The 26815-nt window shown below is 39.9% G+C and overlaps 1 protein-coding gene across 1 annotated transcript; it reads left to right on the forward strand.

The window, feature by feature from the left end:
* The first annotated feature begins 1780 nt into the window (after positions 1–1780).
* On the forward strand, positions 1781–22199 carry LOC120529002 (tripartite motif-containing protein 16-like protein). The gene is made up of 4 exons (XM_039753064.1): positions 1781–2359; positions 4929–5024; positions 15701–15808; positions 20691–22199. The coding sequence occupies exons 1-4, from the start codon at positions 1781–1783 to the stop codon at positions 21213–21215; spliced, it is 1308 nt and encodes a 435-aa protein (XP_039608998.1). The 3' UTR covers positions 21216–22199.
* Positions 22200–26815: the final 4616 nt, after the last annotated feature.

Genomic DNA, 26815 nt, shown 5'->3' on the forward strand with positions numbered 1-26815 from the left:
AGACACAAATCATTTGCAACGAGTGCAGAATGCGGCTGCTAGAATCTTAACTAGGAAAAGAAAATCCAAACACATTACTCCAGTTTTGATGTCACTACACTGGTTACCTGTGTTTTTCAGGATTGACTTTAAAATTCTGCTTATGGTTTATAAAGCCTTAAATAATCTCGCTCCATCTTATATATCGGAATGCCTGACACGTTATATTCCAAATCGTAACCTTAGATCTTCAAATGAGTGTCTCCTTAGAATTCCAAAAGCTAAACTTAAAAGAAGTGGTGAGGCGGCCTTCTGCTGTTATGCACCTAAAATTTGGAATAGCCTGCCAATAGGAATTCACCAGGCTGATACAGTAGAGCACTTTAAAACACTGCTGAGAACACATTACTTTAACATGGCCTTTTTATAACTTCACTTTAACTTAATCCTGATACTCTGCATGTTCAATTCATCATAATAACTATTCATAGTGGCTCTAAAAACCGTACTGACCCCAACTCGCTCTTCTGTTTCTTTTTCCGGTTTCTTTGTGGTGGCGGCGCACCTACTCAAAGCTTCATGATGCAGCAAGATTGATGGACTGAAAGCCAGAAGTCTACGTGACCATCATCATCAAATCCTTCCATGAGAACCCTAAATCCAAAGGACTGTTTCATTTACGTTAGGTAGAATGCCCAGAGGGGACTGGGCGGTTTCATGGTCTGGAATCCCTATAGATTTTAGTTTTTTTCTCCAGCCGTCTGGAGTTTTTTTTTGTTTGTTTTTTCTGTCCACCCTGGCCATCGGACCTTACTCTTATTCTATGTTAATTAATGTTGACTTATTTTATTTTCTTATTGTGTCTTTTATTTTTCTATTCTTCATTATGTAAAGCACTTTGAGCTACTTTTTGTATGAAAATGTGCTATAGAAATAAATGTTGTTGTTGTTGTTGTTGATTATTGAAACTTACCAGAAGCTGCTGCATTTCCCTCCCTAGGCTTATACTCGAGTCAATACATTTTGCCAGTTTTTGTAGGTAAAATTAGATACCTCGGCTTATATTCGGGTCGGCTTATACTCGAGTATATCTGGTATTTCCCGCTGCACTGTAATCCTGGCTCTTAGCTCACCCAGTTTGTTTTCCAGAGACCGCATGTTGGCTAGCAAGAGGCTAGGTAGCGGTGGTCAGCTAACGCGGGCTTTCAGCCTAGCGTGGAGCCCTCCCTTCTTGCCTCGCTCGCGTCGCTGTCTCCGGAGCATTCTCCTGGGGTCAGTTTGGTCACTCGAGCTCGGTGCTACGGGGTATTCCTGGGTGTGGTTGTGGCTCAGATGGTATAAAACTGGTAAATTCCAGAGGACTGTGTGAGTTAGCAATATCCTGTCTGCTGTATGATAGTAGTGCAAAGTATTTGTGTGCTGTAAAGAAGGCGAAAAACAAAAACACAAAACAAAAAACAGCATGAGGTGGAGTGAGCAAACAGAGGGCGCCATGCTTGAATTTGAATTTGAGTTATTTCTTAAATAAATGAGAAATATTGATGATAATTACATTTTAGCAGACCCCCTGTGACAGGTCATCTCTTTTTTCACTTTGTGGTCTTCACTCTCTGAGCTCACATCTCCCATTAACTGCTAACCCTCAGTGTCTCCTCAGATGTTCTCTCTGTCAGCTCTCAGCTTTCTCTTTAAATCTCCTCCTCCTCACTGAGCACAGACAAACCTTCACTTTCGTTTTTTCACAAATCACTTCCTTGTTTTCCTGACTGATTCTCTCTGCCTGCCTCTCCTCAGACTGACGATGGCTAAAGCCCAGCTGTTTGTATCGAAGGACGAGTTCACCTGCTCATTCTGTCTGGACACCCTGACTGACCCCGTCACCATCCTCTGTGGTCACAGTTTCTGTCTGAAGTGCCTAACAGACTACTGGGATCAGAGCCAAGTGTACAGATGTCCTAAGTGCAGACACACCTTCACCACAAGGCCTGAGCTGAACAGAAACACTCTGCTGTATGAAGTCATCAAGAAATTAAAGAAGACGGCACTCAGTCCTCCTCCATCCCAGAATTATGCTGGCCCTGGAGACGTGGAGTGTGACTTCTGTACTGGGAAGAAGTTCAGAGTGGTGAAGTCTTGTATAACGTGCCCGGCCTCCTACTGTCAGACTCACCTACAGCTTCACTTTGAAGGAGTGGCCTGGAAGGGACACAAGCTGGTTGATTCTGATAGAAATCTAAAGGAGAAACTCTGTGTGAAACATCAGAAATGTCTGGAAATATTTTGTAAAACTGATGAGACCTGTATCTGCGTGATGTGTGTGGTGACTGGACATAAAAATCATGAAATAGTTGAGCTGGAGAAAGAAAGAGAAGAAAAAGAGGTGAGTGGAGTTTAGTATTTGATTAAAACAAAATGAATTACATGAGTTAAAGGATTTGTAATGTAGTGTGACAAAGAAATCCATTCATCCATCTTAAGACCCTCATTGTTGCCTACAGAGTAGTCAGTGGGTCAGCACCTGAGTATATGAAGACCCTGATGAAGTCCTCTGCTCCTTCTCTCCCACTCGGTCTGCCAGTGAACAGCGTCTGGTGATGTCACCTCTACGTGTTATCAGGTCTCAATCCCAACTCTTTTCCTGTTTAATTCCCACTTGGTGTGACAAGCTGCCCACCTTCACCCGTACTGCTGACTCCCTCAATGCATTTAAGAAGTAAATGAAGGTCCATCTGTGCTGTGGATATGTCACACTGATAGAATAAATGTTTTCCATTAACTTGTTGTTTAAGTTTAATTGATTTATTGATTATAAGCGATGATTACACAGCCCATTAAAATAATTTTTGTTTTCTTGGTGTCTTGGTTTTTAGGCCTGTTCCTGGGGTTATTTGGGGGGCTGAATCAGAAAATTGCATTACATAGACCACATCAGCTCTAGTTTCTTAGATATGATTGAATTTATACAATTTTAGTCCGCTCTTTAAAAGATCTCTTCTGCAGAATCGGGATGTCATCATGGGAACTTTAAATTCTAACAAGTTTTTGGCTTGTTCTTCTGTTATCTGGTTTGTGTTTTTGCGTACAAGTTAGCAGACATAGCAGTCATTTTATTTCCAACTGTAATTTTACATTCAAAAGATTGGCCTCCGAGGGAATATGTGGTGGTTGGAGGACAAAATGTAATCAATGAACATTTGGTAGCACGAGACAGAATCATATACAACTAGGCCTGATGACACAATTTGTAAAGGCTTTGAATTAAGACAGTTGGTGCATTAAATACACACAAGTAGTGCATAAGATAAGTTACCTGGACTTACCACGGAATAACTGAAGGCAGGACTCTTTGATGGTCCACAGGTCAGACATCTTCTAAAGGACTTGCATTTCATAGCATTAATGAATGACATCGAATCACAGACCTGGTCTTCATTTGTTCTTGTTGTGATAAACGTGAGTCCTCGCTGAAATATTAAAAGAGCTTGGCTCGCAGGTGAACACGTGTTTAGAAACCAATATCTTAAACATCAATGAAGTCTATGAAGTGGCCTGATATTTTTCAGGTCAATATGAATCAGTTCACTAATATCAACACCTAATTTTTGATCTATTTATATTTTCCATTGTTTGTCTATCACTTGATTTGGATTCTTTAACATAAATTCCTCCGATTCCTGAGACAGACCTCGACTTATAGAACAGAATGTCATTGCTTGGTTAGCAGCTCATTTTCTTAAGCTGCCACCGCTTGCCCCTCTTTTATTAACTCGTAACTTCAGCTCAGACGTCAGTTCACTTCACCAGGACTCTCCTTGACAGTTTTGGGTGTCATCTGATCAGTCTGATCAACCACAGGCACAATGACACCCAGCGATGTCTCAGTATGTCACTTTTTATCACTTTGTGATTGAAGAAAGAGACAAAACTCAAACCCCTGCAAACTTGATGGACAACACTTAGCAGAAATTAGCAGAAAAAGTTTGGATTTCTGTGCATCCAAGAAACCTACAGCATCAAGTCCACTCCTTCCTTTATAACCCTTTGGAGGCACAAGACCTCTGATCTCTGCCCCGGATTAGCTTCTGCCCTGTATTAAGACTCTTACTGTGGACATCACAAAGGCTAAATGATCTCATCTACTCCAAAAGGTAACATAGTGCCAGACTGTAAGAACTGAAGACCACCTGTTGCAGAGTTGGATGTGGGTGTCACATTCAGTAATGTCTTCTAAAGGAAATCAAAGTGCACAAGTAAGAGAGACCACACATACAACATCTCTAGTGAATTGCTGAGGGAGGAAATCAAGTGATCTCAGTTTACACAGCAATTGTACAATTTTTTTCCAGCAAAAGAAAACCATTAGGAGTGAAACCTCATAAACGGTAAACTGCAGTGCAGCCCACAGCCACAAAGAGAAAAGGATGAGAAAGAAAAAAGAATCTGTTAGAAGAAAGAAAAGCAAACTGAATGTTCTTCCATGTGTGCTACAGGACGCTCTCCATGGATACAACAATCTGGACAAAGCATCACCTCCACCTGAGTGATCATAAACCAAGTCAGGAGTTCACCTGCTCAGAGTCTGAGAACTTCTGACTGTAACTCGGTAGTTAAGATAAAGCCAGGGAGTGAATTCTGGGATTTGACATCACCATAACTGTGTGAAGGAGAAGACTTTAGCTGCTGTGAGGGTCTCTTCATAAATTCAGTAAGAAAACTAAAGTGGACTTGTATAAGTTCAGAAGAGCATCACACATACACACACATACACACACACTTTTTTCTTTTAATCTTTTTTGTCATTTCTGTTTATTAATTCAAGTCTAAGTTGAGTCATGAAATGTTAAACAAATGTGTTGTGAAAATATCAGGACTCAGAAAGAGAAGAAGAAATCACAAAGTGAATGTGAATTCTGATCTGACCACGCGTGTCTTCTTGTGTGTCCAAACAGAAACAGCTGGGGGCGACACTGAGTGACATCAAGAGGAGACTTGAGGAGAGAGAGAAGACACTGAAGCAGACGAGGAGGGCGATGGAGGAGATGAAGGTGAGTGGAATATGAAGAGAACACTTCACATCAAAGAGGTGAGACATACTGTAAATGAGAAGATGAAGAGCATCAGAGCTTCACTGGTGATGATGTGTAGGGACATGAGAAGGGAGAGTTAGAGAAGACGTTGTGTGGTGTCCTTCATGGCCTTTCACTGTTGACAGAATCCCAGGTGTTATTCAGAAGAGATTCAGACAGCATCACCCTAAAGTCCTCTGATATTCCATCTGCTGTTTAAAGAGGACTTAACTCTACTGACAGAAACTCACACTGAAGGTTGACGCTGATGTTCTGAATTAGATCAGCGGGCACAACATTTTTTAATGCTCAATTTTTTTTTTTTTTTTGTTTCTAGAAAGTAGCATTGCATGCAATTAAGTTCAATGTATACATGAAATGACTTTAAAAGTAAAACTAAAAAGTAATAATAATAAAACAAAAAACAGAAAGTTAAAATAGAAAACAGGAACAAAAAACAAAAAAACTACCAAACAGGAATTTTGGAACAGGAACTCAAGAAAAAGAGGACCAAAAATAATTTATGAAAGTAAATAAATCAATTAATTAAATAAATAAATACATAAAGTAAAAAGGCATTATATCCTTTTCCCCTGCTATGAATGCTTAATCTAAAGTTTTATTAATTATATCTTGCCATATTTTAAAAAAAGCTTTGAACAGAACTTCTAAGTGAGACTTTGTTTTTTTCCAATTTCAAACAGTTGAGAACATCAGTGACCCAGTGACTTATAACTGGTGGGCTGTTAAATTTTCAAACATGTGCATTGTGGTGAAACAAAAGTGCCATTTATCTCAGTCATAGACTTTCTGTGTGTCCAAAGATAATAAGATCCCTGCTGTGTTAAATTCTATGAATGAGTATATTACATTAAACAGAAAATGAAGATTTGAAGGTAACTATTAGCCTTTAATTAATCTGGTTTGGCCTTGTCTTATTATATTATTCAGAAGTGAAATTGGTCTGTATGCTGCACACTGTGATAAATACTTATATACTCAGCAAAAAAAGAAACGTCCCTTTTTCAGGACTGTGTATTTCAACAATAATGTTTTAAAAATCCAAATAACTTTACAGATCTTCATTGTGAAGTGTTTAAACAATGTTTTCCATGCATGTTCAATTAAACATAATCAATTAATTAACACGCACCTGTGGAATGGTCGTTAAGACCTTAACAGCTTACAGAAAGTAGGCATTTAAGGTCACAGTTCTAAAAACGCAGGAAACTAAAGAGACTTGTCTACCGACTGTGAAAGATGCCCAGGGTCCCTGCTCATCTGCGTGAACGTGCATTAGGCATGCTGCAGAGAGGCATGAGGACTGCTGACGTGGCTAGGGCAATAAATTGCCATGTATGCACTGTGAGACGCCTAAGACAGAGCTACAGGGAGACAGGAAGGACAGCTGATCATCCTCGCAGTGGAAGACCACGTGTAACAACACCTGCACAGGATCGGTACATCCGAATATCACACCTGCGTGACAGGTACAGGATGGCCACAACAACTGCCCGAGTCACACCAGGAACACACAATCCCTCCATCAGTGCTCAGACTGTCCGCAATAGGCTGAGAGAGGCTGGACTGAGGGCTTGTAGTCCTGTTGTAAGGCAGGTCCTTACCAGACATCACCAGCAACAACGCTGCCTATGGGCACAAACCCACCTTCGCTGGACCAGACAGGAGTGGCAAAAAGTGCTCTTCACTGATGAGTCATGGTTTTGTCTCACCAGGGGTGATGGACGGATTTGTGTTTATTGTCGAAGGAATGAGCGTTACACCGAGGCCTGTACCCTGGAGCGGGATCAATTTGGATCGATGGCTAGGGCCATTCCCCCCAGAAATGTCCAAAAACTTGCAGGTGCCTTGGTGGAAGAGTGGGGTAACATCTCACAGCAAGAACTGACAAATCTGGTCCAGTCCATGAGGAGGAGATGCACTGCAGTACTTCAAGCAGCTGGTGGCCACACCACATACTGACTGGTACTTTTGATTTTGAGCCTCCCTTCATTCAGGGACACATTGTGAGACATTTTTAGTTTATGTCTTATGGTGTTGACTCTTTTAGTGTTCATACAAATATTTTCACATTAAGTTTACTGAAAGTAAAAACAGTTGAAAGTCAGAGGACGTTTCTTTTTTTGCTGAGTATATGTCTTTGAAAAAACAGGAATTAATTATTGGTGAACAGTTTGAGGTAGAATTTTGTTGTCTGTAGCTTATGTAAACATTGTTAATAATAGTGGTGCTAACGTAGTTGAAAATTTCTTTATAAAATTCTTGGTTGAGATAAGGGCCTGTTGTTTTCCCACTTTAGAGTTAGTTTACAGCATCCAGTAGTTCTGATAGTGTCAGAGGTTTGTCCAGTTCCTCTGCACTAAGTGTGTTCAGTTGTTGTATTTGCATCACATCAAAGAACTCCTCCGACTGTGTCTCATCTTCTTGAAACTGAGTTGAATATAAAGAGTTATAGTACTTGCTAAATATGTGAGGTATATTTTTATGCTTCATGATTTTATCTCCAATTGTGATTCTAATTTCTGTTACTGCATTTCAAAACTTCGTGCTTGTTTATTGCTGACCTAAGATATTATTAGCCTTTTCTCTATGTTCACCGTAATGACGTTGTAATTTAAAGATGAGTTGTTTAGGATCTTTTGTTGTCAAGAGGTTACATTCTGATTGGAGAGCCTGTCTTTTCCTGTACACCGTATCATTTGGTGATCTGGCATATTCTTGATTTATTCTGGAGGTCACAATGGTCTTTTCTTGTTCATTCTGGTATTTCGCAGTTTTATTAGACTCTAAAGCTTAAGGATCTCCACTGTTTGACTGAGTGCAGACTTTACATAATGTACACCTCAAAATGTTTTATTTAAGCTTTAACATTTTATGACAAAGGACTTTAAGGTTGTCTTGTGGTGGAATGTGCTGAATCCCAGATTCACTTTCCTCCACTCACTTTCCATGTGGAGTTTACCCGTTCTTCCAGCATCTCAGTGTGTTTCCTCCAGTTATTCCAGATCTTCCCTCACACCGTCATATTTCAGTTTGATTAATTGGCAGAAACTCAAAATTGGCTCATTGTGATTGCTAGTATGGGTCAGACTCTGGAATCAGCTGGCAGAATGTCCAAGGTAGCACACTCTCTGATACCCAGTTCTGCCAGGATTCATTTATGAGAAGTTCTTATCCAGCAGAGTCAGAACTCTTCACACACATTTCTATGCTCAGACAGACCAAACCCATCCGACCTAATTTATTTAGCACATACTCACATTAACACTAGAATTACCAGAGCCTACGAAAAAACTCGTAATTCCGTCCCACCTTAAACTGCTTCTTAAATCCCTTCACACCTCTCCGCCAGCGCCCTTTGTCTTCTAAATGTGCTGATAAAGAGAAGCTAGGAGCAGCCGGCTATTCCATCCCCCCACCAATTTAGAACGTGCACGAACTTATCTCAGCTCATGCCTTGATTGAGTATCTGGGAGTGAAGTGGAGTTTTAGAGTGGAAATAATAGATCGTTGTTTGGAACACACGCATTTCATGTCTGTTCCGTTTCTACAGTAATCTGTGTCAACACATTGTTAAAACAGAAACTTTTTTATATTCTAGTAGTAGATGACAAAATGTAGGCATAAACTATATAATGTATGAAGCCTGAAGTCCAAATAGCAAAGAAACATTTTCACAAGAATAGCACAATTGCACTTTTAACCAACCAACCAACCATTTTCTAACCCGCTGAATCCAAACACAGGGTCACGGGGGTCTGCTGGAGCCAATCCCAGCCAACACAGGGCACAAGGCAGGAAACAATCCTGGGCAGGGTGCCAACCCACCGCAGGACACACACAAACACATCCACACACCAAGCACACACTAGGGCCAATTTAGAATCACCAATCCACCTAACCTGCATGTCTTTGGACTGTGGGAGGAAACCGGAGCGCCCGGAGGAAACCCACGCAGACACGGGAGAACATGCAAACTCCACGCAGGGAGGTCCCGGGAAGCGAACGCGGGTCTCCTAACTGCGAGGCAGCAGCGCTACCACTGCGCCGCCGTGCCGCCCACAATTGCACTTTTATTCAAACATATAACTGCAGAAACAAAAAGCCGCCTTAACATGCGACATTGACAACAGTTTACTATAACTGACTCCGTGGCTCAATAGACTCAGCCCCTGCTTGGGAATCAAGGGGTCGCGGGATTGATCCTGTGCCGCTCTGTTTTGAGAAGTAAACTGCTCTTGTCTTACTGTTTTAGAATAAAAGCATACATTTGATTTCAGTCTGTAACAGCCGGTGCAGTTTATGATCCTTGTAAAGGTTAGCTTTTTTTTATTGACTTTTCACTCTCTCAGTCGCGTTCAGAATCAATCCATACAACCCCATCTGACACGGCTGTTTTCACTAAAGACGCGCTATAGCTCTGCAGTGTACCACGATGCATACTAACGCACAATCACCACCCCGGTTCTGACACACAAACGCTGGCGAAGCTGCCTTCTTCGTATCTCACCGTCACTTGCTTTTCGTTTTATTGAGTGTTCCTGCCAGTCCCCGCATGTTGCTGTATGCTTTTTCTTTTGTACTACAGGACATGCAGAGGAAAGAATGGTAAAGACCAGTAACTTTGGCGCTATATGCAATCATCAGACACTCCCCATCTGCCCGTGTCGTTCAAGCACAGGAACATATATTGGTGTAAAAGTATAACAAAAGTGCACTTTTATTCAAGTGCACTTTTTCCATCGCCTTTTTCTGTAAGAAGCAGTGTACACACTTCTCTCTATGCTGTGGTTTCTATTACACACCTGAAAGAAAGAGACAATATATGTGAAAATATAATCACACTAATGCAATATTATTTGAAAACGAACAGCGTCAGATTGGGTGTGATTTTATGTAGGAACTGGAAATTCTCTGATGCGGGACCTTCCCCCAGGGAAAGAAAGTGCAGTGTCAGGTGCTCATTCAGTGTAATAGAAACCATAGCACAGAGAGGTGTGTACACTGCAACAAGTACACGTGTCGTAAATGTAGGAAGGACGGTCCTTGGGTGTGTGGGAACTGTTAATATTTGAATGTGATGATTTTATATAGCACGGAATGAAAATCTGCACTTCTTAGCATTGCACCATGCAAGATGTCGTATCAATCGCCTACTGTAACTTGCTTTCTTTTTTCTTCGGTTATACAGGTAGTTTTGAATAAAAGTGCACTTGTTTTGTTTGCGAAATGAAGTGTCTGCGTGCACTTTGTGGCATTACACGTGTATTTTTGAGCATGCCAGTTTGAGCAGTATAAAAGTATTGAAAAGTATAACAAAACAACGGGCAGATGGGAGTGTCTGATGATTGCATATAGCGCCGAACTTACTGCTCTTTACTATTCTCTCCTCTGCGTGCCCTGGAGTACAAAAGAAACAGAATACAGACGCGCTTTAGCTCTGCGTTGTACCACGATGCATACTAACGCCCCCACCGGTTCTGACACACAGGCGCTGGCGAAGCTGCCTTCGTATCTCACCGTCACTTGATTTTCTTTTTATTCAGTTTTATTGAGTGTTCCTGCCAGTCCCCGCATGTTGCTGTATGCTGGATAGAGAGAAGTGTGTACACTGCTTCTTACAGGAAAAGGCGATGGAAAAGTGCACTTGAATAAAAGTGCACTTTTGTTATACTTTTACACCAATATATGTTCCTGTGCTTGAACGACACGGGCAGATGGGGAGTGTCTGATGATTGCATATAGCGCCGAAGTTACTGGTCTTTACCATTCTTTCCTCTGCATGTCCTGTAGTACAAAAGAAAAAGCATACAGCAACATGCGGGGACTGGCAGGAACTCTCAATAAAACGAAAATCAAGTGACGGTGAGATACGAAGAAGGCAGCTTCGCCAGCGTTTGTGTGTCAGAACCGGGGTGGTGATTGTGCGTTAGTATGCATCGTGGTACACTGCAGAGCTATAGCGCGTCTTTAGTGAAAACAGCCGTGTCAGATGGGGTTGTATGGATTGATTCTGAACGCGACTGAGAGAGTGAAAAGTGAATAAAAAAAAGCTAACCTTTACAAGGATCATAAACTGCACCGGCTGTTACAGACTGAAATCAAATGTATGCTTTTATTCTAAAACAGTAAGACAAGAGCAGTTTACTTCTCAAAATGGAGCGGCGCAGGATCGAACCCGTGACCCCTTGATTCCCAAGCGGGGGCTGACTCTATTGAGCCACGCAGTCAGTTCCAGTAAACTGGTGTCAATGTTGCATGTTAAGGCGGCTTTTTGTTTCTGCAGTTATATGTTTGAATAAAAGTGCAATTGTGCTATTCTTGTGAAAATGTTTCTTTGCTATTTGGACTTCAGGCTTCATACATTATATAGTTTATGCCTACATTTTGTCATCTACTACTAGAATATAAAAAAGTTTCTGTTTTAACAATGTGTTGACACAGATTACTGTAGAAACGGAACAGACATGAAATGCGTGTGTTCCAAACAACGATCTATTATTTCCACTCTAAAACTCCACTTCACTCCCAGATACTCAATCAAGGCATGAGCTGAGAGAAGTTCATGCACGTTCTAAATTGGTGGGGGGATGGAATAGCCGACTTCTCTTTATCAGCACATTTAGAAGATAAAGGGCGCTGGCGGAGAGGTGTGAAGGGATTTAAGAAGCAGTTTAAGGTGGGACGGAATTACGAGTTTTTTCGTAGGCTCTGGTAATTCTAGTGTTAAACAGAAGAGCACCATCTAGTACACTAAAGTACTAAACACAGCCGGTCCAGACCACTGGGGTTTGTCTTTAGTTCAAAGAAACACAGACACAGAGGTGACAGTTGAAGAAGTAAAAGTGAAGGAGAGCCAACCTCACAGACTGACCTTTACTTCGGTTAATGCTTTTATGTTCATCTGCTTTTGTTGTTTCCTCCTAGAATTCATGCTTATTAGTGATGCAGGAAATCCCCTCTAAACACCCATGTGACATTTCTCAGCCAGGATTCCTTTCCATGGATTGTGTTCAAAGTCTTGTTTTGTGTTATTTATTTATTTATTTATTTATTTATTTATTTATTTATTTATTTATGTTAATGTTGATGAGAATGAGTATCTGCTTTATTCTTTGTATTTGATTTGGTCTTTAAGCTACCCGTGTTATATCTATCTATCTATCTATCTATCTATCTATCTATCTATCTATCTATCTATCTATCTATCTATCTATCTATCTATCTATCTATCTAATTTCCTCAGGCTTATGTAGACTAATGTGTGGCATAGGCAGAACTTCTGATCACCATTTCACTACTGCTCCTCAGCTTTATACCTAATTCTTTAAATTGTCCTGCAGAACTGGTGGTCTGATGCAACTTCTTATAATTGTTCACTTACAATTGGACACATGTGACAATGAGAACTGGTTCTTTCCTTCCCTGCTCTAGTCAGGAACCTATCCACCCAACCAGTTTAGTTTTCCACATGTGTACCAAAGGGCAAAACACCATATTAGACTTTCTGTATCTGGAGTAAAGCTTCATCTAAATTCCCTAATAAATAAATCACATATTATCATTTCTTCCTCTTTCTAGGGGCTGGTCAGGAAGTGACCTTTTAGGGTTTCTCATCCCTGCCTTCTATCACAGAGTTATCCAAATCACCGTCCAGATATGCAAAATTCTGAATACAGCAGAACACCTTCAGCTTTGGGGTTGATGATTCTGGACAGCATGCACCTTTTATTTTACATTTACTTCTCATATAGTAACACCCCACCAGGGGCCTCATGTATAAACGGAGCGTACGCATAGAAATGTTGCGTAAGAACTTTTCCACGTTCAAATCGGGATGTATAAAACCTACACTTGGCGTAAATCCACGCACTTTTCCACGGTACCTCATGCCTTGTCGTACGCAAGTTCTCCGCTCGGTTTTGCAAACTGGCGGCACCCAGAGTCAAAGCAATGGTACTGTTCTTGTGTGATTACTCATTATTTTCATGACGCGGCTTTATAAATACATAGAAACTAACCGCATATTGTTTATTAGTGTAATGCATCTGATTGTAATTAACTCGTAACAATATAATGGTCCAGGGAACAGCAATAGTATTCCAAACACCATAACTGCTTTAGCGTTGTTACTCTCACTTCTTCTTCCTCTTCTTCTTCTTCTTCTTCTTCTTTCAGCTCCTCCCATTAGGAGTTGCCACAGCGGATCATCTTTTTCCATATTACTCTCACTGCACGACTCGGAGTATTTATATCACTGTATCTGAGTGTGAATCACAGCAGCAGCTGATCGGAAAGAGAATTATCGGTATACAGCTTCAAGGACACGCTGTCTCAGCCACTGCAAAACGTTTTAAAGCCTTTCCTGTACAGACCTCGCGGTTCAGAAACAGTTTCATCCCAAGAACTTTAAATGCACTCAATCAATTGCTCCTTGTAGAACAGTTTGTACTTATAAGTACAATCACCTCACTGTAAACTTGCACTACAGTTATAATATCTCACAACCTGAGCCACTTTATAAAGCGCGTATTTACATATGATGTCGATATCATTTTTAAGGTGAAATGCAGCAAAATAATGTTTGTTAAATTATACACATAAAACTTTAACTTCATTTAAATAATCTATATTCTTCACTGGGAGTGTCGTGAAGGAAAGAATAATTAAACATGTACTACGAAGATATTTCAATGTTCTTTAAACGTTTTGAAGAATCGGCACTAAGCTTACAGATGGCTTAAAGTCTATTACAGAGCTGATTGTATGGCGATCGGTTACTTGGGGAAAGAAAAGCAAGGACTCTTGGGGCGGCCACGCCAATATATATTGAATATAAAACAGAAAGAGAAAATAACAACACAGCTAAAAACGCAGCGACAAATTTCGACAAAAGATAAATGCTTGTCATGAGCACGAGGCTCATGAAACACATGTTTAATAACGTGCTTTAGCTCCTATCATCATGAAAATTACATCACGTATACATCTCAGTATTTTAGTTATTCAGAGAGCTGTAATATCACAAATGTAATGGACTCTGTGTCCAGTTGGAGGAAGAGAGCCAGTTTAAGAAGCAAGTAGTGATTCACACACATAGATCACATACGAGTAGAAGATCAAATACAAAACAAAGCATTTAACGTGCTACTTTAATTACGATGTGATTTGAGAAACTGGTTGATTAAACGATTTTAAGATGAAGTTTATGATGTTCTACTAAATGACAAAATAAACTACGTGATTAAAGTGGAAATGTCGAGATTGAAGTTGACATTTCGTACTTTTTCCCCACTGTGTGCCTTTTTTCTCTGTACCCTAATAAACTTTCATATGACACTCAGACAGTGGGCTACAACTCACCTTTTCACAGCGACTTTGATATGTGACTTCTTTTTTATTTCCGGCACTGTGCGATTTTGTGCACGTCAGCTTTCAAGTTTCTCCAACACGCTATGTCACTCGATCAACTTCATTTTGTTGATTATATCACGGTTTATTTGAACAAATAGTATGTTTTTCCTTTGCCTCCACTTGGTATTCGCTGAAAAATATTTTCCCCGTGCTTTTCCCATTGTCTTTTCACAGAAGGCTGCGCTTAAGGGCGATTTATATTGATTTGCATATTATGTTACATAATGCGCGTGCATGAGCGTTAGTTTTCACGCTGATCGGGATTTATGTAGCGGAAGAACGTGGAAGTTGGAGTACGCACAGATTCCTGCATCTGGAATTTTCTGTGCGTAAGCACATTTCGGCTTTTGTGCTTACGCCATGTTATAGTGCGAGTTCTACGCACGGTGTTATACATGAGGCCCCAGGTGTCATCACACACATATGAGACATAGTTATAATAGAAAATCTATTAGCAATAATGCAAAGTTCATAAATGAAGTAGAAAAACATAGAAATAAAGACTCAGAACTCTGACTTTTACAATGAGAAAGAAATGGCAGAAGGTAGTTAAGCAAAGATTTCATGAAATTAAATGAAATCTGAAGCTCCTTGACCAACACCTAGACCCTCTTGTTTAATATGTCAGTCTAACAGGTCTGACATGGTGATATCACCCTAAACTGGAACACAACTACTATACACAAGACTCCAGTACAAAAAATACTTTTATGTTCACACAATTACCTTCTAACACACAAGTTTACTCCTCTAAAAAAATACATCTTCTTCTTCTTCTTCTTCTTTATTCCTGGTGTGTTGTCCTACTCCACTCCTAACCCCAAGCGAAGCAGGATATGCCCTTTTTAAAGGCAGACCTTTGTAAAACTCTCAGGTCAAATGTAGTCCTCACAAGACAGTAGAGCTATCCCGCAGTAGTTCCTGACAATGGCTCTTAAGATCCTTCACAAGGTGGACTTTTATGACTGCATATCCCATAAAGTCCTGCAGTTTCCTTAATAAGATCATCAGCAGAGTGATTTTGTTATCCGGCCTAGTGAGAAGATCATATTGTCTGGGTGCCGGTCTCCAAATTCCCTTCACTCAGCAAATAAAGTATCACTAATCACTCCAGCCGATTCAAACTGATCTTCACAACATCAAAATAGCAGCACATCTGTCTTGTGATTAGTTATTCTTATTAGGTGACTTAATTCTAAGTCTTTATCCTATCCAATCAGATATCTGTGGAAAGAGAGATGAGAGAAAACAAGAAGAGCTTCACTGCTCTGATGCGGTGCATTGAGGAAGCCTACAGGAAACTGACTGAGAGGATCAGAGAACAAGAAAAGAGAGAAATGGAAAAGACTGAAGGAGTCATGGAGCAACTGGAGAAGGAGATTGAGGAGCTGAAGACGAGAGAAGCTGAGCTGAAGGGGCTTTCAGAGACCAAGGACCATCTCCACTTCCTACAGGTGAGAGCGACACTTCAGAGGGAGTCTGATCCACCTAAAGTGTTTGGGACCTGAGAACATTTAGAGTGATTTAAAAGTTCTGAGGAGTTTGTACAACATGACAAGAACAGGCCATTCAGCTCAGCAAAGATCGTCTTTGCATATTTACTTCACACAGCGGTTCTCAAACTGTGGGGTGCACCCCCATAGGGGGGCATGAAGTAACAAAAAAGGAGGCATGAATGTTGCCATATGTGGCATAATTTCACTATTCGTAGAGAAATTTTAAACTTGTAGCGCTGTATCGGCAGCAAAAAATATAGGAATACATTTTATTAGGGTTACAAAAAAACGTTAGGCGGGAGAGATTAAAACTGTCTTGAAAACTCGGGTAGCAAATATTTAAAGGTTGAGAATCACTGACTTAACATTTGAAATATTCCATTTACAAATATCTCAAAGTTGGTAACTTCATGTACATAACAGACAAATTAATCTACAATTGTCTGTGTGAAAAAGTGAATTTTTAAGAAATGTAAAAGATGTCTTCTAATCAAAGACAGTGCTAACTCTTCTGTCAGGCCACCTTCTGATGTCTCCATCCTTAAACTGATGAGATTCAAATCCTTCAGCATTTTCTCACATCTCAGACCCCACAGTCCAATCTCTTCTCTTATCTCCCATCTTTCTTGTGCGGTTTTATCTCACACTACACACAATAGTCCTGATGTCGACTGTGTTTTGCAGACGTTAGGGAGATTCTCTTCTTGATTGATACTCCACACATGGTGGTTGCTATATAATTCAACTTGCCACAGCTTTCTCTACTTTATGCTTGATGATGGTGATGAAGACACAAAGGCTCCCAGGATTTCCTCACAAGTCACACTTCTGAGCTACAGACCTTCAGTTATATAATAATATTGAAGAGCTTTCTCCCTACATGTGTTAGTCTTTACATTTCATTTAATTAAGTTTGTCTCAGGACCATAAGAAGCCCAATGCCATCTTTTGTGAGCCAACTCAATTCTGGACCCACTTGCCCCCCAATCCCTTTTTCTTGACTAGCTTCTCATGGAGTCCTACGAGAAAAGCTCATTGATAGTTAAGGCTGATAATCTGTGATGCACCACTACACTCCACCAAATATTCTCTCATAAATAACCAACAAGTCAATGACAGGCGTTCTCACCATCTAAACCCACGCTGACTGCCCACCACACTCATCATTAATTCAGAAGACCCCCCTTTTATCAGCATTACTTTCTTTTTAATGTCTCCTTTCTGAAATCTCGTCCCCGCTTCTCTCCTGATGCAGACTTTCTCGTCTCGCTCTGTCCTTCCTGCTGATGGAGACTTGCTGAACTTCACTGTCACCGCTGATTTCTCATTTGAGGGAATGAGAAAGAAGCTGTCAGATCTGAGAAAGAGTCTGGAGAGGATCAGCCAGGGGGTTATCATGACAAGGACACCATCAGGTAGATCGTCTGGTGACATTGCATTTGTTATTGAAGTCCATTAGGAGGACCAGAGTGACAAAAAGAGGACGCTGAAGAAGGCCTTCTCTTTAACATTTATCAGCATTTCTTTGCTGTTAAGTATTTTTTACAATACAGTCCCTTTCAAAGGGATTAGCTGAGTTATAACAAACTCTCTTTATAATCAGTTGTTCTTAATCAGATGTTTTGGAATTTTAACTTGAAATGTTATACTCTTAAACGACTTCCAAATACTTAAAATTACTTATTAAAAAGTAATTTTTTCAATAGATGGAGCCCTGAAGATGTCCCCAACTGTACCTTCTTAACAATATTTAGAAAATACGGTATATTTATGGCATTGTATGTCAGCACAAAAAACAAGCAATGGAGTTTAAAGGTGAGGCAAAGATCAGCAAAAAGAGACAAAGACATTTGTAAAGCTTTGAGTGTTCCCAGCAGCACAGTGGCCTCAAGAATTTTGGAATCACCAGGATGCTTTCTAGAGATGGCCAGTCTGAGTAACTGGGAAGTAAGGGCCTTAGCATGGGAGGAGACCAAAAACCTAATGGTCACTCCAACAGAACTTCAGATGTCCTCCGCTAAGATAAGAGATACTGTAGGAGGTACGGCCATCTCAGCAACATTCTACAAATCAAGTGTTTATGGTAGAGTGGCCAGGCAGAAGATATTCTCGATTAAAAGACAAATGACAGCCTGAGAGCATCAAGGGCAAGATTCAATGATCTGATGAGACACAAATTAATATCTTTAGACAGAAGACCAAGCAGGAAGTCTGGAGAGGACCAGACACTGCTCACCACCTGCCTAATTCCATCTCTACAGTAAGGATGTTGGTGACAGCATCAGGCTATGGGGATTGAGTGACAGGTCAGAATTGAGAGAAGGAGAAGTGCAGTCAAATACAGAGAGGACCTTAAAGAAAACCTGTGACCTCAGACTGGGCGATGGATCAGCGACCTGAAGACTACAGCCAAGAAAACTCTGGAGTAGCTTTGTGACAAGTCTGAGTGTCTTTGAGTGACAAGACTGAGACCCCAGAGAACAGGAGAGACCTGAAGATGGCAGTTCACAGACGCTTCACTTGAAATCTAACAGAGTTTGAGAGGATCTGCCAGGAAGAATGGGATCAACTGGCCAAATCCAGGAGTGCAAAACTTGTAGTAACATTTAGTCATGACAACCACCAAAGGGGCTTCCATAAAGACCTGAATTAAGTGTCTGAATACTTCTAGGAAGAAGAAGTGTCAGTTTCTGATTTGTAATAAATGTGCAGACCTTTCTGAAGACTTGTGCTCACTTTGTCCTTATGGGTTACTGAGTGTAGACTGATGAGCACAAAAATCACATTAATTCATTTAAAATTAAATCGCCAACACAGTAAAGTGTGCAGAAAGTGAGGGGGTCTCAATACTCTCTGACTTCCTGTATATTTATTATTAATATGAATATTCAAATCGACATTTGGCCTAATTTGCCAGTCCTTTTATATTTTATAAATGTTTTATTTGAACTCCTCTGCATTTGTAATACGTGTTTAAGAACTAAACTAAGATCCCACAATGCCATCTTCTCAGTTTCCATTCTTCTTCTCTTTTCTTTTTATTTTCAGCTCATGAAGCTCCAGTTTTCGCCCTCCAGCCTCCTGAACCTCAGAGCAGAGATGACTTTTTAAAATGTGAGTTTGTGCTTTGACTGAATGGATCATCACAATAAAAATCATTGAAGTTTTAATAGAGCAGGACAGGCTTAGGATATGAAAGTCTGAGTGTTGTGTGACTGAGGGGCTGAGAGTGATGGGGGTCCTGTAACTGGTGCATTATGGGATAGAGAGACTCAGGTAGTGAATCACCAAAGCCGTCTGTTGAACCCGAGTCTTGATGTGTCCTAAAATGATAAAAAAGGAAACAAAAAATCCATGTCGTGGGGTGCACATACTTTTTCACATGACTGCATATGCAGACACAGATAAAAGTGTTGCTTTAAAAATGAAGCACAATTGTATGTGAAATAAGTTAAAGCTGACAAAAGTCCTCGTCATCCTCCATTCTTTACTCCACAGAGCAGACACTTTGCTTTGAGTTCTCGACTTCACAAATTTTAAACATTAAAACAAATGAAAATGGCAGAGAAAGTTATTGGGGGTCCTTAGAAGATCAAAGACCTCACTGGACTGTCGTGACATCTCAAGCTGACTGATTCCTCTAATGAGTGTCACCGGGGTCTTCAGTCACCCAGTCAAGTCCTCACTCTGCTGTGTTCTGTCATTGTGTGCCTCACACTGAACGAGAACTAGAGAAGAGGAGGTGATGAAGAAGATCACAGCCTAGGGTGGTCAAGGTGAAGACTACAAGACCACCTTCAAAGAGCTTCATGTTCCAGTCAGCACAGCTGCCAATATTTTTAAGATATTTGAAGGTCCGCAAGACTGTAGCCCACCTTCCTGATGAGACCACCAGAGTAAAGCTGACCTCAAATTGAACAGAAGGAGAGTTTAAAAGGTGGAGAAAATGCAGTGTAGTGTGGTGGTGAAGACTTTCTTGTGGGTTCAAATCCCACTACTGACACCACTGTGTGACCTCAGCAAGTCACTTCTCCTGCCTGGGCTACAATTGGACAAAGAAAAGAAAAGGAAACAATGGAATATCAGATGATGGGAGTCACCTTGGATAAGAATGACAGTCAAATAATAATAAGAGATGACAGGAAACACACGAAAGAAAGAAAGAAAGAAAGAAAGAAAGAGAAAATGACAGATAGGAAAGGCACAGTGAAATACTTACAAGAGGTACACGTGAAAGGCACTATATAATAGATAGATAGATGGATAGATAGATAGAAAATGCTGATTGTAACTTTTATTAATATAATTTATGCGGTTGTGAAGTGTGACAGTTGATTGATTTTAAATTAAAGAGGTGGACTGTGACAATTAAACATGTCCTTTAATAAAGCCAGCAGTCAGTGTGGACAGTCCATTACAGCTTTGACCTCAATGGTGACCTTATGGTGTTTATCATAACTTTTGATGACTGAGACGACTTCCAAATGTCTGACTTGCCTACTTTTCATTTGTTGTTTGTTATCGTCTTTCAATAATTTAATTTTAAATCCCCACAGATTCTGTCCAATCAGATGAGCTCTTTATTATTAGTGTCTCGTCAGCGCAGCTCCTGATTGGTTCTTGTTAATTGTCTGTGTTGAGCTCCGCCCCCAGTCCCGTTACACACTCCCAGATTTCCTCACTCGTTTTCTTTTCTCTCCTTTCAGACTTCTGTCCCCTCACAGTGGACATCAACACGGCACACAGATACCTCCATCTGTCTGAAGGGAACAAGAAGGTGACACGTAAGTGGACAGAAGCCAAATATCCTGATCACCCTGACAGATTTGACTACTGGCCTCAAGTTCTGTGCAGAGAGGCTCTGACTGGGACTCGCTGTTACTGGGAGGTGGAGTGCACTGGAGTTGAACTGGTGATTGGAGTCGCATATAAAGGACTGAGCAGGAAAGGAAAGAGCAAGGAGTGCAGCCTTGGAAACAACTACAAGTCCTGGAGTTTGCTGTGGTCTCTTTCCCAGTATTTTGTGTGTCACTATAACAAGCGGACTGAAATCAGCGCCCCCTACAGCCCCAGAATAGGTGTGTATCTGGACTGGCCTGCTGGCTCTCTGTCATTTTATAGCGTCTCACACACAATGACCCTCCTGCACAGGTTCAACACCTCCTTCACTGAGCCCCTCTATCCAGGGTTTTATCTTGGTCTTCACTGCAGTGTAACAATCAGCCATCTGACAGCATGAGACCACTGACCAGTACCCTCCACCAGTCACATGATATCTTCACAAGCGCAGGTGTCTTTGTGTTTGTAGTTTGGGATTAAAATTGATTTTACGGGTTGGGTGGGGGGCAGCACCTCTGTGAGTGAATCTGGTGATGAGAATGCTGGGCAAGTGCGACTGTCAGGGTCTCCATTATTATTTGGTTTGAGTAGCCAATCAGGTGTGTGTGTCATAATGAGGGTTGGTGACACCCCAGACCTACAAATACCAGACTGACCAGTAGGGGTCACTGTTGATTCACAGCCTCATGTCCTTCAGGCGGACACCCCAAATGCTGTGGCTTCACCCGTTAAGTCAGTCTATATAGCGCCTTTCAGTAGTGCTGCTCCAGCAGGACCACATGCCTGTCTCAAGAGCCTCATTCGAGTGACAGAAGTGACTGGAGTGCTGGCCTCTGAACAGACATTGTCTGTCCCTCTATTAGTTACTCAGGTGGTCTGTCACCTCTGAATGAATTCCCTCTGAATGTCTAAAGACGAGGACTCACCGCTCAGTCACATGTCGGCCATACTGATGGAGTTTGGTGTTTTACTAAGTCACTTGGTGTCACGTTAGACATTAAACTGCACCTCCTCCTTCTTCTTTACACTGTCACCCAACCTAAAGGGGACTTCACCTGACTGACTTCACCTTCACTGTCGGTGTTCAAAGTGACAATCAGATGTGACACTTGGGGACACTTTTATCTTTCCACTTCCCAGGATTAATTTACAATTTCCTCAGGACCCCTCAAGGAGCAGCGTGTCACCTGACATCATTACTTTGAAGGGCAATTCGGTTGTGTAAGAATTAACGTGTAAAAGAATATTTAACTTAAATATGTTAATTATGATTAATTGTTACATTCACAGAGATAAATGGCCTGTTAATATTTCACAGTTTGTAAAATTTAAATTTCTTATTAGTTTAAAAAGACCAAAAATTAAATAAATAAACATAAGGACAGCCGTTATTTGTCTAATTTGTTCATTTTGTAACTTTTGATTTGTAAATTCCTCTGATCATATCTCATATTTTCTATGTTGTGAAAATATTAGGACTTCTCGTTTATGATTAATATTCTTTAATAAAAGGACAAGTGTCATACTGGCCTTTAAACCTCCCTGCCGGCACACAACTGCTGGTCCAGACCTGCGACAGTTTGTTAGGCTTCAGCTCTGCAAATACAATAGAGATATGAGTGATGGTGTTTCACAAACATTTGCACTAATGCACTTTACAACTACAAGTGTTTGTGATACACCATCTGTTGCAATGCATTTTATTACTACATGCATTTGAAAAGACATTCTAACAGATGGTGCACTGCAAATATTAACACTGAGATCTACGTTGACTACTTAAAATTCAACCCATCTTAGATGCATGGCATAGTAGTTTTGTAATAAAAAGCAATAAGTTATATAAAAAATATATAATATTAATTAAAGAAATTGGAGAATGGAGCAACAAATATGGTGATGTCATCTGAATATTTTATTCTTCCGTTCACAGCAAAGAAGCTAATTTTTGAGGTCGATGAGCATTGTTGCGCAGTCCGAGTGTTTGTCTTCTGCTGTGTGTGTCCATGCGACATGTGAAAGTCTGATGTGATGATGTGAGTGGTCTATGTGACTTAAGCCTGACCCCCCACATTCTATATCAGCTGCTAATAAGTCCTGGCATTAAACATTATCAGGTACACTTCTTAAATAGTTTTAGTTTTATCCCACCCTAATATTCAAGTGACACCTGTTTGCATCTGTACGTAGTGCTGATATTATATGAGGAGTCAAAGCTACTTCAGTCACCTCTCGAAGGGCAGCAGCTGATATTCAGACTTGCTTCAATCGACTCCAAGTGTGCATCTCTGCAGCCCGGAGCCTCCACCCTGGAGCTCCAAGTAGGTGGCGTTGACTCCAATGGGCGCCAACTGGGAGGAACTTGGAGTTCAAAACACTAAATTGTCCTGCAGTTCTGAAAAATGCCCACTAGAGGGGAGTAAACTGTCATATTTATTATTATTATATAATTATTATTATTATTACTGTATATTTATTAGATACTGAGGGGTAATAATGAGATGATAAGTCATAATAATATAATAATAACGATCAAGTGCCAGTGACCTAATATTATTAGACTTGCATTTAATTTGGTTCTGCTTCTTTAGCAACGTGAGACTCTAAATGGATTCAATTAACACATTTAGGGGTTGTGTCAAGTAATGAGAAGTCAAGTAAAATGACTCTTTTATTGGATAACTAAAAAGATTACAATATGCAAGCTTTCGAGGCCACATCTTCAGGCAAGATGTAATAAAAAAACACTTTGATCGCAGACATTTTAATGCGTTATCGGTGATTATTCAGCAGCTCAAGTTCTTATAGATTTGCGCCACTCATCCAGCTCAAGTGTTCCTTCTTGCTCAGCTGACTTTCGCTGTTATCCCACCCAACATGTCCACATGGGTCTGAAATGGGAAATATCTGGGTTTGCTGGGATCTAAGTGGGCATGGGTGCTAAGTGGACAAATTCAAGGGTCATGATTGGGATCATCTTGGGCTAACCATGAATATTCACAGGCTTTATTTGGGCTTCCCCATAAAGGTTTTTTGTGGTCATTGTCAAGGGTCCAGATAGGGACTCACTCGGGCTAACCAGAAGTTCTGCTTGTTTCTAAATTGGCAAGCCCAAGAGGGTTCTTTGTGGGCTGTATTGTACGTCCCACCATGGTGCCATTTAGGCTGAACAGGAAATACTGATGAATCCTAGTCGGGCAAGGCCACAAAGGTTTATTGTAGGATTTATTGTAGGGTCTGACAGTGTCCTACTTTGGCTAAACATATGTTTTAGGGGAATTGGTAAAGCCAAGAAGTAGTATATAAAAAACATGGTGAGGATGCAATGCTGGGTGCAACTGAATGTTAAATGAATATATATATATATATATATATATATATATATATATATATATATATATATATATATATATATATTGTGATAAGGATTCTTCTTCAAAAGAATGATACACAACAAAGAAAAAGTTTTGGGGACCGTCCCCATATATTGTCGTCCAGACAATCAAAGAAAACACGATTCAAAGTCATAAAAATAAAACAATGAACAATCTTCCTGAGACAAAATGACGACTTTATAGAGGGAAGGATTATGGGACAGGAAATGGTTGGCAGTAAATGACGTTTGAAAACAGGAACCGGAAACAACGTCATCAGGATGGGACGGAGGTGATGTGAATTGATGGAGCCGGAAGTGACGTCATCGTGGTGGACCGGAAGTGACGTCGTCGCGGCCATTTTGGAATCCGGAAGTGGAGGAGTTATTTTTCTTCCAGTTTTCTGTCGGGCAAAAGAGATTCAGGTAAGTACCATGTGACAACCCTCTATCTCGCGATGTTTCACTCACCTTTAGGCTCTTTGATTGCCTCCTAATTGCACATGTGTGACAATATATATATATATATATATGTGTGTGTGTGTGTGTGTGTGTGTGTGTACTTTGATAAGCCCAACCAATACAGCAAACGCTTCAGAACCTTTCATGTACGGACCTCGCAGTTCTGAAACAGTTTGACCCCAAGAACTATAAACGTACTCAATCAGTCCATCAAGTGCTCCTTGTAGAACTGTTTGTACTTATAAGTACAATCACCTCACGGTAAACTTGTGATGCAGTTATAATATTGTACAATCTGAGCACCTTTATAAAACATGTATTTACATATTATGACAATATCATTTTTAAGATGAAATGCAGCAACACATGTTTATTACATTATACAGATAAAATCTTAATATCATTTAAATAATCTCTATTGTTAATAGTTAAACATGTGAAGACATGGTGTCACAGCACTAGCAAGGAACTGGCGCTCTGTTCATGGATTGTTCCTGCCTCACGCTGTATTCTTGCTGGGACTGGCACGTCCCTTATTGGATACAATAATTAAACATGTACTACAAAGATATTTCAATGTTCCTTAAAAGTTTTGAAGAATCAGTGTTCTAACCTTACAGATGGCTTATCATCTATTACAGAGCTTAAGTGATTTCTGGGAATTGTGAAGTATGAGTAGCTCTATGAAAAAATGGTTAGTGACATTAAACTCTGTGTAAGTGAATGTGTTCAAGTAATCTTGTCAATACCTACCTGGCAGGTACACCTTGCTGGTGCACAAGACTGATCTAATATGTTGCACAACTTGTTTTAGCCATCAGGCCTGTACTCAGGATGGGTCCATCAAGGTCCTGACCCATGTCTTTATACATTTAAGAATTAAAGTGTACCTTTAAACAGATGTATCTTTTAATGTTTGTTTTATACATTAATACAAATTAAGACTTTGATTGAGTGATGCATAATGCACTGTCAAATTTAATCAAGAAATATAAAAATGTATTTAAGTCCTAATTCTACCTCAAGGAGCATTGCTTGTTATCTGTTTGGCTTCTAATATACTTGTCAAGAACTGCTGGCCAAAACACAACGTCTTATATGGTATATCACAATGAATTCAGCATGTTGGCGGAGACATTTTCCAGCTATAAAGTTACTTTTCAAGGGGATTAGAAATGTGTAGTAATATGCAGAAAGAATCATAGTTTTCTCTGGTAAATAGTTCAAAAGAGACAATTAGAATTTGTGTAAATATAATTCTGGTTTAGGGTAGTACACTTTATTTTCCTATTTCTGGTATTCTAAGAGATTTGTCTGTTTTGTTTATTGTTTTCTATTGTGTTCCAGTATTTTAATTTTATTTAATTATAATCATCTTCCTTTTTAGCATAAAACATTTAATAATGTTAAATATAAAAAGTAGGTTTTCACAAAGTTATTGTTGTTTCAAACGTGTATATCAAGAAGCTTGTGTTCGTTTGCTAATTGTTTTGCAATATAGGCATTGTCTGATTTACCACAGAGCTGGATTCCTACATTCACCTGATTTGCTTTTGTATAAATGTCTTTATAAATGTTACTCTTACAATGTTACAGGTAGACAATTACTTTGAATTGCACTTTTGGTTTAGTTCAAATGTAAATCTTGGAGCATTTATTGTATAATTATGTTATTGTCTTTTGTAAAGAAGGCTCACTTATTATTTTCTTAGATTTAAAAAAAGTTATTTTCCAAGACTATGATTTAGTTTCCTTTTGTAACACTGTGGTTCAGAGTTTGGGCTAAAGCCATTGGCCTAAAATTATTATTGTTAATAAAAATAAAAATAAAAATCATCACTAAGCATGCTGTACAATACACAGACTTGATTAATCTAGATCTTCCCTACAGATTTTATTTTTTCTCCAGCCGTCTGGAGTTTTTGTTTTTTCTGTCCCCCCTGGCCATTGAACCTTACTCTTATTCGATGTTAATTAATGTTGATTTATTTTGTTTTCTTATTGTGTCTTTTATTTTTCTATTCTTTAATATGTAAAGCACTTTGAGCTACTGTTTGTATGAAAATGTGCTATAGAAATAAATGTTGTTGTTGTTAATCTAGATCTTGTTTAAAATGTATTGAAAATGACTTTTTACACCTCACAGTTCTCAAAAGGACGTTAAA

This window comes from Polypterus senegalus, chromosome 4 (genome assembly GCF_016835505.1).
Source record: "Polypterus senegalus isolate Bchr_013 chromosome 4, ASM1683550v1, whole genome shotgun sequence".
Taxonomy (NCBI): domain Eukaryota; kingdom Metazoa; phylum Chordata; class Cladistia; order Polypteriformes; family Polypteridae; genus Polypterus; species Polypterus senegalus.

Bases quoted from the DNA above. Each gene is read 5' to 3' on its own strand.
- LOC120529002 (XM_039753064.1), top strand. From the start codon at position 1,781: ATGGCTAAAGCCCAGCTGTTTGTATCGAAGGACGAGTTCACCTGCTCA. The intron at 2,360-4,928 runs GTGAGTGGAGTT...GTGTCCAAACAG, and splicing joins AAGAAAGAGAAGAAAAAGAG to AAACAGCTGGGGGCGACACT. The intron at 5,025-15,700 runs GTGAGTGGAATA...CTATCCAATCAG, and splicing joins GGGCGATGGAGGAGATGAAG to ATATCTGTGGAAAGAGAGAT.